Here is a 14,764-nt window from a genome sequence, read left to right as displayed (position 1 = left end):
ATTTGGGCCTGGAAATGTTTTTTCCACGTTTCTCGATCTGCAACTTCTTCTTTCAATTCCCAATATTTTGTTCCATATTCCAAATCATCGATCACTTGTTTTCTTCTTCCTATTCCTCGCTTCCCTTCCATCTCTCCTTTTATGGTGTGAAGAAGACAATTTCTTTGCAAGATGTGTCCAATCCAATTGGCTTTTATATGAAGGATGCAGGCTAGAATTGTTCTGTTATTTCCTATTCGTTTTAAATATCATCCTCTATCCGTTTTAAAACATCTTCGTTTGTTGCTCTCTCTGTCCATTTTATCTTCTCCAATTTCCTCCAACACGACATTTGGAAGCTCTCCAAATACTTCTTTTACCACCACTAAAATACATACAACAATTTATGACATACAGCCTAAATGTATAATTAGCATCTTTCGCATAATGAAATCATTGTTTAAAGATAAGATGTGTATCAGTCGATAGAGGACATCGTGTTAACAACATAATTCTCATGTGTAGATTTCGAGAAAATAAATAATTAAAATACGAATTTTTGTGACCGTTAACATATGGCATTTATTCCCAGTAATAATTGACAGCTTTTATTTTTGTCGAAGAAATTGTTCTTTATTTATGTATTGTTTATGTCAGTGGTTTCCAATCCTTTTTTGACCAGCAACAATTTTTCCCATGAAATCACCACAAACACTTACTTAAATTTTTATTATCAATAAGATCAATTATAGTGTTGTAAGATCATAAGTTTCCATGAAATAATGATTCTATGTAGTATTATTCATTGTTGTTGACGCTGGAGGCGTTGACTGATCTAGTCTCTCTCAAAATTAAATTTTAACTTATTATCAAATTCTTTATGATTTTTAATTCTAAAATTTCGAGACACACTTTACAAGACTCTTCACACACCAGTTGGCAATCACCTTGTTAACTAGAGCAGATTGTTATTTTGTTATTGTTTTTTCTTTCATAATAGTGGCACACATATTCTTTACCACATACTACTTGTAAATAATACAAAACAAAGAAAACCGAGTTCTACCAAAAGTTTATTTTTTTATAGCAATAGGGATATCAACATTTTTATAATGCGTAAGTCGACCTGCATCTAAGACATTATGATTGCGGTGCGTCATTAGGATGTCTCTCATGAGTTCCAATCCAGCTTCAAGCATGAGCTGTCCTTCCAGCATTCTAGCCTAAATGACTCATAGCAACATACAAAACTCTAAAATAAACAGAACTCTGCTTAAAATAATAAAGATTATCAAGCTATTACGTCTATGGAATATATTTTCAGTAAGAAAAGTTACAAATCATTCACTGTAGGCAACCAACATTTCGTTGCTACTGTGCAGGTTGCATACAAGCTAGGGAATGCCATGGATTTTAAACGGAAAATAGAGAGCCTCTGTTCAAGTCAACCCATTAACGAACTCGAGTAAGATAATCCAAGAAACAAAATTCAAACTTCACTTTCGTTCAAGATTTGTTGTGTGGACAGACACAAGTACTAAGATTATAATCTGTTTTAGGGCCTACTTGCGATTAAGGATCCTTACAATTTGAATAACATCAAACTGACAACTATTACTTTGCAAATAACGAATACAAGATTACAGAAACTTATACAACATAAGTAATTAACAAGATTATACAAGCGATCTACCTTCCAAGATAGTTCAAACGAAGTGAAGATAGTTGAAACACTGCTTAAGGAAACGTTTCTTTCTTATGTAAATGAAAGGTCTCTAAATATTTTGCTTCAATTCTTACTCAACGTTTAGTCCTCCAAGCTATCGAGGCTAAAAGAACCATTACCTATAGATGTTATCAACTGTGAAGTAGTTCAGTGTGATTGGAAATCTAATCTTATTTTTTACATTTTGCATCTTATATGGTAGCACGTGACACTTTCTTTCTAAAAATCAATCAAAAAAATCATTCCCATTATACAAGTATCATTTGAATGGATTTTCGTGCGTTTGTGTGCATGTTCTTTGAGATGCATTAATCGACTTAAGTCATAAAAGATAGAGGACAGAAGAAGTGATTTTGTCACTGTGGCTTTGAAATAGAAGAGGGAACAATACGCTGTTTGGCGAGATGATATAGATTTTTTAAAAAAACATCGTAGAACAACATTAGAAAGAACTACGTTCTAAACATATTTTCTTATATTTCTCTTTCCCCTTTTAAAACCTTGTTTACGGAAGGCGGACACAATGCACATGTTTACACCTATAGCGTTAAGAAAGAGGGTGTAAAGTGAAGGTGGGCTATAAGGTGAACAAACATGAAGACTGGTTCGCTTACTTCGTCAACGCTCAGTATTTGATTAAATATCTTGCATGTATTGTAAACATGTTATTTGTGTTTTAGGTGGTCGATAAGTTTTAGCAAACTTCTCACGTCGATCTGCGTTGAATTTCCTATCACTGTATTTATTATTCATTCATTTATTTATTTAACAACCACCAGATACAGCTTAGAGGCCATTTTATACTGGATATATAACAACAATAACAACAATGGAAAGGATTTGGGAAGGTATCGGCCAGGCCCTGTTTAGGAGGTACCATCCCGGCATTTGCCTGGAAACCCTGGAAAACCCCAGTCAGGATGGTCGGCAGCGGGAATCGAACCCACGACCTCCCGAATGCGAAGCCAACGCTCTACTACTTGAGCTACTATTTCACCAAACTTACTTCCAGAAAGCCTCCAGCAAGGATTGGTCAAACAAACAATTTAATTTCTTTCATTGTAACTGGAAGCCAAACAAGATTATTCGTTGGATCATTTTCCTAAAGAATTGTTCCATGGGACAGACTGTGCGATATTTTATATTCTTAAAAATATCTTTTAAAAAAAATACTACTTATAAACGCAGAGAACATAAGAAGTAGTGTGGCGAAGGTTGTGTAAGAACTACGATGATACACTTCTCGATTGCGAAATATTCTTGGTGGGGATTGCTTCTCTCTTAGTATTCGAAATATCCAGTTTCTGATTTACATTATAAACACTCCATATAAAAATTACAGGATCCACCCTTGAAAGTAATTGGTTCATACTATGCTAAAAAAATTATGATCAATTTAGTTGTAATATGGAATTCATATTGTAATTATGGAGAGTTCCATTGTGTTACGGACTTTAAATATTAATTACGATAACTCTTAGATCTAAAACTGAAACTCACACGTTGTCCTATTGTGGAAAAAGATCGTCCATAATTGATTTTAGTAATTTTGATTATAAATACAAAATGCATTTACAACATAGCTCAACCGTCTCATCCCATTTACTTTCTTCTGCATCTAATTAACGTTTAAAATCCATAACTTAAAAAAAATCAAAAGTCGAGACCCCACAATAACGTCATCAACCTCTACTACTATGAAAGTTTTTTAAAGATGGCTTAGTATCGTCAAATGCGTACGATGTGATTTCTTAGGATTTTTTAAAGAACGAAACAAAGACGAAAAGAAAGTTATAAAATTAAGACACAAGGGCAATTAAGTTTTAATTTTTAGAGAAAAAGCTCTACTTGTTTCTTTTCTGGATTAAGCTCGTAGCCAATCCTGCTCAGAAGGTTTATCCAATCTCGCAAAGTATACAACTATCATGTAAGTATTCATTTGGGAGGCACGTAATGACAGAAAACTTGTTTATTGCTAATTTCTACCTTACTGTTCTAAAAATACGAAATCAAATGTTTTAACCACTTATTATGCTTCCAAATTATGTTATGCACAAGTGTCGGAAGTCGAACAGAACAACTTTATCCGTCCATCCTTCTGGCGACAAGATCAGCACAAAAGAAGTAAGAGATATCGAGATGCCTTCCTCTCCTCCATTAACTTTCTGTTCAAACCGGAAGTTATTCAAGGTAGCCATTTCTGGTTTCAAGGTTTATCGCCATAAACGAAAACAGAAAAGTTTTTATTTCAAATGATTCAATGTCTGAAGGCAACATACAATAGCTAAAAGCTCTACCAAAAAGGAAAGTGGTTGAAATTAAATATTACTACCAGTTTCATTGCTGATTTCGACAAAGCTAAAACGATGAGAGATAAGGAGATGCAGATTTCTACAATCGATTCACCATCCCAACTATAGATTCTATCTTCTATATTAACCGTGTATTCAAACCGGAAGTGGTTCAAATTACTCATTTCTTGTTTCAACGTTTATCGCCATAGAACAAAAACGGTAACAACTAGCAGGAAATGTTTTTCTGCAAATATTCATCGTCTTAAGGCAACGTAACACAACTATCTCAAACATTATGTCAAAACCAGAAGTAGCTGAAATTCGCTACTACTTCCGGTATCAATACTGATGTTCATAGAATAGAAACCGTACGTAAGATTATCGATATGCAGCTTTTTTCAATCGATTCAGCTTTCCAAAAGTAGGTTGTATCTCCTATCTTTACCATCTATTCAATCTGGAATTGGATCAAATTAACTATTTCTGTTTTCAATCTGTATTGCCATAGAACAAAAGCAATAAGTCATAGCAAGTAATGGTTCTTTGATATAGATTCAGCGTCCAAGAAACATATTCTACCTTTGACCTTGTTAGTCTATTGCAACCAATAGTTATAGATGTACTACTTGAAATTTAATTATTGAATTCCCATAGTTTGGAAGTTTATCGTAGTTTCGCACTGAGAAGCGAGACTCAATGTTGTATATTTAAATTGAATGATATTCAACAAATAGAATATGAACTCTCTCGTGACTACATGGTTAGCGTATGCGCCTTCGGTCCGGGACAATAGGGTTCGATTTCAGGTGGTTTCGGATCCTACATTAAGCTATAGGTTCACGTGTCATACAGCTCAGAGAGACGCTACACTCAAATGAAACGAAGCAGGATATAGAATGCGAAGAAGACGTAGAAGAAAGAGACTAAAATGGATGATTTATCTATTTTCTAAGGCAGTTAAACTGATTCTGTTTACGCCCAAGTACCTCCCCTCAGCTGTTTAATCTTTCAATCTATATCTGCTCTCTGGACATTTCTTGATGACGTCACACGTAATAAAACCATACTTATTAGCTGAAAATAGCATATAGAAAAAGTTTTAGATTTTAGTACCCATTACCTTCTTAGGTGCTACCTTCTCTATTTTTTACGGTTTTTTTAAATAACTATCCGGCAATTTCCCCACGGAATCATTACGAACGGTATCTTTCGGTGATTTTCTCCTTTTTCTTTCTCAGTAGTTAATGAAAGACATAATTATGGCAACAGATAAATGAAATGAAATCTTGAGATTAAAGGTTACGGATGCACACTGGAGGAAAACTTAATAAGCAAGAGGAGAAATGCAAATTTTAAATAAAAATATTAAACCTTATTCAAGTCAGAGTAAACACTCTCCAAGCAATAATTGTTTTAGGAATCTATTGGCTTCAATCATTGGTAGTAATGTTAGTCACATGATAACTCTGCAAATTTTGTTTGTATTCTGTCCCTTTGCAATAGAAAAATGAAATCTTTAAGTTTTACGCCAAATTGTTATGCCGGCTAGACTAAAGGAGACAGAGATGATGAAGAATGAATGAAACGGTGAAATGAAGAAACTGAGAGGAAATGGTAGAACCCCAAGAAAATCCACGAACACGGTGTTTGTCCACCACAAAGCTCACTTGGTGTGAGCTGGGATCGAACCAAAGACTCCATGCACCATAAGTGAATGCTCTACCACTGAGCCACCGCAGCCTCTTTTTGCAATAGACAAGTAGAACGATTATCTCGACAGGATTGGTTAGTGGTGTCAATTCGTTAATATCACGGGTAACGATGAGTTTAACAATGGCTATCCATGCCCCATTCAGTCAGTCATTCATAAATGTGCCTTTCGTGTAACGCTAATATGCAACCCTCAAAACACTAGATAATTGCAGGTTGTATAAACATCTAGGCGAAAATATTTCCATACTCTTAATTATTATTAAAGGCAAACTCGTACCTTTCGCACGATCCTCTGGGATGTAAAAAGCGTTCTCTTGTGAGTGGCCAAACGCCAACCTCACTTCCTCGTAGTGCGTCCTGGATACTGCAGGGTAATGAGGCTCTGACGACTGATAACATCAGGATAAGCATATTATAATGAAAGGGTCGGGAATGTTGTATGATAGTTTGTGTTTGTGAAGTTGTGTTCATCGTGACGGGGACAAATGGCCTCGATGCTGACGTCCTATTTAAAACTAATAATAATAATAATAATAATAATAATAATAATAATAATAATAATAATAATAATAATAATAATAATAATAATAATAATAATAATAATAATAATAATAATCGCATGATCTTCTTTACTGTCTTTTCCAGAGTCTCTTGCGTTAACATTTTGTACGTCAGACGCGTGTGCAAAACACCTTTTCGCCTGTATGCGGTAAAACACTAAATTCGGTTCTGCATATTAATTATGATCAACGAACTTCATGTGAGTGTTATGGACCAAAGCACGTTCCATTCTCTTTTCTTAAGTAGATGGGAATCACTAAACCAGTAAAGTTACATATGGTTTCCAGCTCTTTTCTCCGTGCTTCAGAAGGTTATATAAGACTTGGAAATTAGAGGAACATTCTAGAGATAAACTAGATATTAAAATTAAGGGAATTTCTTGCAAGAAGTGTGTAGTGTGTAGAAGGACGTGTATTCGATTCGACAGGTAGTCACTGGGTGTAATGAAAACAAGGACAGATAACATTAGACCCTAATGAAAACCCAGAAACATGAGGTGGGTCATGAATTATACATGAGATTTCTATTTTAACAAAAGAGACACTGACCAAAGCTTAAAACCCACTTTATTTTAAATTATAATTTGTAACTGTTTCGGATATCTAGCATATCCTTCTTCAGACACTATCGAAATTAATGAAAATATTGTTATGACATATATATAAATATTGTTATGACCAAGTTTAAATTCTTTAACCGTCATATATATATAGTCATTGTTATAAAAAATGAGATTTCTAGTTCAGGGACACTTTCAGAGAGTAAGACAACGTCTGACAAAAGAAATTTGTGTTCATGAGGACTGTAATAATTTAAGAGTAAAGAATCTAGTCGTAGTATGTGATGAATGCTGAAGATGCTGACCACGCTTTACAGAGAAGCTTGAGGGAGACTACATTTAGAAAGCATTATTTTAGAAAGTGGATCTTGGTATACATCCTGAGAGTATGGAAAGCAAACTCAAATACGTAAGACGAGCTCGTTCGTGGCCAAGCGGTTAGCGTACGCGCCTATGGCGTGGGAGACCCGGGTTCGATTCCCGGCGGGAGCTCATGTGGTTCGGATTCCACGTTAATCAGTAGGTCCACGTCTCATATAGCCTCGCTGCTGAATGGGACGTTAAACTCAAAATCAACTCAAATATGTAAGAAACACTTTACAACATTATCAGGTACTCAGAGTACGTAAGGAAACACGGTAGCTCAGCGAAAGAGCACTTGCCTGGAGTCAAGGACTCCCACATCGCATATGAGTTGGTGCATTTTCTTGCGATTCTCCCGTTTCCTTCCACATTCTTGGTCTACGAATTGCTTTATCATTTACTTCTAATATCTATCTCTTTCCTTTAACCTAAAGGCCATAGGCGACGTTAAATTTTAGATAAAGTCAGCATAATAATTATATTTATTTATTTCAAAGAAAGCCGCGATGGCTCAGTTGTAGAGTGTTCACCTCTGTTGTGTCGGGTTGCTGGTTCGATCCCAGCTAGTGCCAAGTAGACTTTGTAGTGGAGAAAGGCATGGGCTTTCTCGGGGTTCTCCCGTTTCCTCCCACTTTATACATTCCACCATTTCATTCATTTTTCATTATCATAGTCTTCTTTAGCCTAACCGGCATAAGCGTGGGACGTAAAACTTAAAAGATTCCATTCCATTTACACGAAGGAATAGTCTTACAACTATGAACATGTAAGCCCGTTCCAGTCATTAGAAAACAAAATGAAAATTCGAACGATCCATTTCAGAACGTGAGTTCTAGTACGGAATGTTTAGCTAGAGGTTAGTTCATATTCCTTATGTTATGCGGAGATCCGGTTCAAATATTCAACTTTATAGCTTTGTGGCCGAAGATAAGGCAGTCTTTAGTAAATAACAGCTCCTCTGTTAAAGTTAATTTTGTTTTCTTTGTGTCAATCGGAATCATTATAAATATAAACGATAGCAATTGGTCGTAACTACCTACAAATAATAATAATAATAATAATAATAATAATAATAATAATAATAATAATAATAATAATGTGAATATAAAGTAATCAAAGGAATCAAGAAATAATTAAAAATATGAGATCAGGATCAATTGTAAGGCAAGGGAAGATAGGCATTTGTTTCACTACATGTAGCGATGAATATTACTGCCTAGAATATAGTGAAGGGGTCTGAGGCCCTACTGCCCCACTTAGATTCTCCCCTGTGTAATTTCTGTCACTTCCCCTCTACTCCTTGAATCAATGAATCCTCTCCCCCTCACTTTTCGTCTGTCTGTGTTGCTGGATGGGGAGGGGGACTTCCAGGATGTTTCATGCAGAAAGAAAGAGAGAGAGAAATTCAACAAGAAAAACAAGAGACAATGAGAGGTGAATCAGAGATGGTAAAGGAACCAAACGTGAGCTCAATAGTTAAATGCAGCAATCCAATGACCATGGAATTGCAATTCAAAAATCCTGGCGTCGAATGGGTCCTAAGTTGCCAGATAACGTGAATACTGTGGAATGCTTTTTTAAAAAATTATTTCTTTTCTGCAGTTAAGTCATCTTGAACTCTTCATGCCACGAAAATCTCTTCAAAACCATAAGTAACAGCAGCAATAAACCAAAGTACAAAATTAATTATATATATATATATATATATATATATATATATATATATATATATATATATATATATATATATATATATATATAGTGCGCGCGAGAGAGTATTTGGAATGTTCATGCAAAAATCTCTTCAACAGATGCTTTGTAAAGAAATTCGCTGACGAAGAGTTTCAGAGTATAAATATAGTGCCTCGAGATGTGAACTGGTATGCAGAACGTATTAAAAAAAAAGGAGAGAGGGGGAGGGAATCAAAATAGAACAATGTACCAATCGTGTTATTTTGAAGACAATCCCTTATGTGACGAGAATACTGAAAGAATGTTGAATATTACATTCCTGTTTTTGTTTACCGGAAGGTCAATTACTTCCTTCAAAACAGATGGATTTTACAATAAACAAACATACTTAATATCTATCATGGAATGCTCCCCTTTCATGCCGTATGTAAGAGAAATGAAAGTGATACAGTGAATGGTACTTACCTCTTTCCACATCGCTTTGGGTGCAGTCACCGTCGGGCACCTCCTTGGTCGCAGCGGGCGCCCCCGTGCCATTTTCACCCGCGCCGCCACTGCCTCCCCCTGTACTGCCACCCCCAACACTGGCCGAATCCTCGGCCACCTTCTCAGTGACGAACCTCGTTCCTTCCACACTGGCCATTTTCCAGGCGGTTACCTTCAACCCCTGGCCTTCTGGTTGTCTGATGGGCTGTTTCTCTGCTCCCAATGTCCACCTGTGTTCGCTGCAAAGCTAGAGTTTTGCAGCGCCCGTGGTTATCGACAAGCGACGCTGGGCTCTGCAGACACCCCGGTGGTTCGTGCAAGCGTCGCTGGACGTCGCCACCGACACGGCCCGGAAATAACCGACGCTTGCCGACTAGATGCAAAGAACATTTTGCGTCCCAGTGTTGCTATACGAGAGACGATTTACCGGAAACGTTGACTTTTATTATCCATCGGATGTCGTCGCTGGGACGGGACATTATCCATTGTTTTCTTAATGATTATGCTAACGAGCAGGCAGGGACTTCACAATGCACTTTTACATAAGTCTTCCCAACACAAAACATAACCTGTTTGCTGGCTAATAACAATAGCTCTAATTACATTTAACTATTAGAAATTGCTGAAGATTTTATCGTTGCCCCATATTTTCAACTGTAAGCACCTACTGTGTGGCTACATCATAAAATTTATGAACGTAACATGAGTGTAGAGCGTGCAGGAAAAATTTGGAAACAGAAGCAATGAATAGAAATAAACAAATATTTTAAACTTTATTATATCTTCCAAACAAAGAATTTGGATACAAAACATTTTTTTTTTTTACGCAGTTAACTCTTCGTCCCTATAAAATTTTGTTCTGATGACGGGGTCATTTACGATGCATGGGGTCAACTACTCTCCGAGTTTAATAATATATAGGCCTACATACCCAACAATATATTAATATGCTAATGTAATGCGTGAACTTTACTTGTCTTCCCCTCCCCCTAAGCGAACAAAATATGAAAATGTTCTTGATTCGATATTACTAATCTATGCCACACGCATATTTGTATACATTCATATTAACAGCCAAATAGTGGTTGAACCTGAAATTCAGAGGCCACTAGATTAATAACAACTGTAATTGAATTTGCAACCTTGTTCGCCAAAGGAGAAGTCTGCGTTTAGCCCTTTGGTATGAAAATTAGGAATAATACAAACTTGCTTGGCAGAAACAGGAAATAGGCAAACATTTCTGAGAAAAATAATTAGCACTTTGCTGCGAAACTGTACGAATTATCGATGACAATGACAAAGCTAAGCTTCCCTTCCCCACAAATCAAAATATCGTGCGTTTTTTTCCTTTACATTATTTATCATTTGCAAAGGAACTGATGTTCGTAAAAATGCTGAGTATTGAACATCCACCAACACATTCATCCTCCAAGGCAGAGCAAAATCTCAGTTTAAAAACTCACACACGAGACGGGTGATAAGGCCTTAAAGTCTAAATTTGTTGGTATTTTATGCAGTATTTTCTGGGCAATCGTGTTTTAAATAATTTAATCTCGTAATTAATTTTATATTAGAACTCTCAAATTTAAGTAACATCGATAGTTGTGAAAAACGTGGAATTGTTGTTACAAAGGCCATAAATTTGTTAAAATTAGAAGTTAATCCCTTATTGTCTTTTTAAAAAGAAGTTACCACTTACAAATCGTCACAGGCTGCAATCACTGAAACCTATAAAAGCTTAGAATCACCTAATTTCAAAACGTACTTCCCTTAAACCAGATATTTCACACGATCAATATTACTACTTAAAACTTTAAAATAGGATATCATTCAGTTCAGTGGAGAACCTGTACATTTAAAGTTTTGTAGTTCTACATACAAAAAAGGTCTCAATACACTTTACTTGAAAAAGCTTTTCTAGCTTTATATCTATTAATTTTATGTCGACAAAACCAGGTAAATATGGTATATACTCTAGAACATAGAGCAATTTTCGAGGAACATTTCGTGCAGGTGCGTACCTTCGGAATCCCGATAGAGACGGTCAATTTAAAAAAAAAATAGGTTTAAAGGAAAATTTCAGAAACGTTTCCGAATTTATGGATCGTGACACATACGTGGGGGGACATGAATTCAAAAGCCTGCTTTATTGTTAACACCGTGTTGTTCGAAGGCTGAACCTAAAACAATTAGGATGCCCCTCCTCGCATCTTAAGTTATTTTCATTTGTGCCTTTCGGATATTTCAAAATGGCGGAAAATCATTGACAAACATGTCTTTATTTCGTACTTGTAACCGCACGTCAATGAAACTCGTAAAAAAATATAGTCTAGAACAAGACCTCAGGTCCTGAGAGGAACATCCACGAAAAAAAAAAAAAAGAAATACATAATACTGGATATGTAGTAGAATTTCTACGAATTTTGCATCGGTGAGGTACATCTGCTTTCACTCATACTTGATTCATTCTTATGCCAACAACATACGAATCATTAAAGTAAGGTACTTAGAACACGAGTACGGATATCCTAAAATGCATTCTTTTAATTTTTCACCAATTGTGCACTACATTTATGTCTGAAATATTTTAGCTAGATGCATAGCTACGAAACTTGATATACAGGGATTTTAATTTAACAAACCATGTTATTAGTTGTAGAAATTTAGAACTATGGCATCCTTTGTACGGTTTGAAACATGAGGACTTTTTCTTCCAGTGGCACTGATTTCTGAATCACTTAGAGGAGTTCAATACAGTAGAGGCAGAGAACAAGATCGGAATGAGCGATTCTATGAGCCGTCAGAAGTAACCTACGAGATTTGATTCGCTCAGAAAATATATAATTCGCTTGCATGGATTGAAGATGGCCGATACAGGAGTGGTGCTCAAATACGAATTGTAGAGAAATGTAGGCTATCTAATCATCTCGAAGAAATAAGGTTTACCCACGTTTTCCAGATGAAAAAGATCGATTTTAGATCTTGACTTTGAGAAAGTATATTTACGTGGCAGTTGAAGAAAACTTTTCAGAGATGGGTAGTCTAGAAAATGATTTCACGGGAAGTATTATTTAACAAAATGATTTTCATAAAATTCTGTAATAATTTCTGGGAATTAAACAGTTTTTACAATGGTCTCTACTTCCAAAGAAGACTTTGAGAAACGAATTTTCTGAAAGTTCGAAATTTAAGTCAATCGTTGCGCTACAGTTTCGTGAGCCAGAAGCTGAAAATTTGAGTTACTTTTAAATATTTTCTATAAATCTAATTTCTTACCATATAAAATTTGTGTATTGTTGGGGGTACATAAACAGACACAAAATAATAGAAACTAGAAAAGGCATGCTATGACAACTGACGTTAAAATATTTTCTTAAGAATCCCTATCACTGCGAAATTAAAATACCACTAATTTTACAGTAATTATGTGATATCTTCAAATAGATAAAAGATAATCGAAAATTGGATCAAGACCTCCCTAGACGACGTTATTTTGCACGAGGTAGCGTTATCATGACTCATTTATCTGCTTTCGATTTCCAGCCATTTACAAACGCGAAAATAAATGCGAGTTTCTAAATAGCTGGAAATCGAAAGCAGATAAGTGAGTCTTGATAACGGTATCTCACGAAAAATAATATTGTCTAGGGAGGTCTTGTTCCACTTTTCGATTATCTTTTTTCTATTTGAAGATATCACATAATTACTATAAAATTAGCGGTACTTTAATTTCGCAGTGATGACGCCTCTTAACGTACGCTTTCGGCATGGGGGACCCGGGTCGCCTCCCAGTGAGAGCTGATGAGGTTTGGGTTGTCTTAATGTGTAGATCCATGTTCCATGCAACCTCGCTAAAATCTAAGTCAATCAACCGACTAATTGATACAACAAATTATTCTATATCTAATGTAGCCGACGTTACGTAGTTCTAACCTCTATGATTCTCAATATCGTCTCTTATCCACTCATTTTTTTTAATTTATGCTTGCAACCCAGGAAAAAGAAAATAGTCACACCACTCCTGTTATAGACATTTAAATATGTTAGAGCATGTTCTGAAAAAGTTCTGCTGCATAATCGCTTGTCTGGAAGATTACAGTACTTTCGATTGGACATTGTTTGCGCACGACGGGCACGTGGTGTAAATACGGGGAATAACAGAGTTGTTCAGTTTCAAATTTTGAGTTTGGAGCGACAATTGTGATTTGAAATGTGAAATATACTGCAAACTAGCGAGTTTTGAGAATATAGTTTTTTTTTGGTGGGGTTTAGGGGGGAATGCAGTGTGTTTAATTGTGAGTAGATAGAACCAGTGCATTCAATTTATTAAGAACCTCGGCTTGTAATGGTTTTACCGAGCACTATTTTGATTTAAGGTGTATCACACCCGGAAGCCAGTACCGTAATTGCGGGCTACTTGGACCCTTAAGGGGCTACTTGGACCCATACCAAAAACTCGTTTATAGTCCCATATGCAATGCAATAATGAGTGAGTTCAGAGTTAGATCCGTTAGATGGGATCACAATGCAGGCGTACACACATTGAAACTAGTTCTGTGGTAGGCTACGATTGAGCAGCATTGGTGAGAAAGGTCGTTGACGAAAAGAGTGTATTTATTGAGCGCCAAACTTTTATGTGTGGACACTATTTGCAAGGAAGTGGAACCAATGCTAGTAAACACATAAGTAGTTACATATAGGTTATTGAAACTGACATGGTAAACTTTCTCATATACAATAAGATGTGTGCGTAAGTGCATTATTTATGAAGAGTGTATATGACCTGGAAAACATGGATATTTTGTTCCACCACATCTTTTGTTATCTTTATCCCACCCCATCCTTTGTTATCTTTATCAATGAAAAATAAAGTTCTGTTGTCACGTGTCACACAAGTAAGGACTTTTCATTGTTTCCTTAAGGATACCGGTACAAAATGATACATCAATATAAAAGATTGCCTGCAGGTCAAAAATATGCTGATTTTTCATAACAGCTTGAAGAATGTTTACCAGCAATTCAGTCGGGGAAAATGTCGCGAAACGAAACAGAAGCTCACTTCAAGATAAGTCGTTCCACCATAGAAAGAAGATTAAAGAATAGGTCAAGGCAGAATCCGGGCCATCTGAAAGTGTTCACTGAAGAAGAAGAATTAGCCTTCGCTAGTCATCTTGATAAAGTTTGTGATTTCGGATTCCTCGTTAATTAACTTGATTTCAGATTTATTGTGAAGTCCTATTTTGCCATGCATGGGAGAACTGTCATTGCTTTCTAAGACAATCTTCCCAGTCGAGATTGAGTGAAGTTATTTTAGAAAATGCACCTCCAGTCAACGACTAGATTCGCTGCTAATATAGATAGGGCTCGTGCAGCTGCAGAAGAAAACGTAAT

The 14,764-nt window shown here is 36.0% G+C and overlaps 1 protein-coding gene across 2 annotated transcripts in view; it reads right to left on the bottom strand.

The window, feature by feature from the left end:
- The window catches only part of kcc (solute carrier family 12 member kcc), a 393,149-nt gene extending 383,468 nt beyond the window's left edge, over positions 1-9,681 (bottom strand). For both annotated transcript variants that reach the window (XM_081754494.1, XM_081754500.1), the window contains exon 1: positions 9,353-9,681. In XM_081754494.1, the coding sequence (XP_081610620.1) occupies positions 9,353-9,530 (178 nt within the window). In that variant the 5' untranslated portion in view covers positions 9,531-9,681. The remainder of the gene's footprint in view (positions 1-9,352) is intronic.
- Positions 9,682-14,764: the final 5,083 nt, after the last annotated feature.

Source organism: Thermobia domestica, chromosome 1 (genome assembly GCF_964235325.1).
Source record: "Thermobia domestica chromosome 1, izTheDome1.hap1.1, whole genome shotgun sequence".
Classification (NCBI taxonomy): Eukaryota; Metazoa; Arthropoda; class Insecta; order Zygentoma; family Lepismatidae; genus Thermobia; species Thermobia domestica.
Note: the sequence above shows the minus strand (reverse complement) of the source record. Positions and strands in the feature narration are given on the sequence as shown.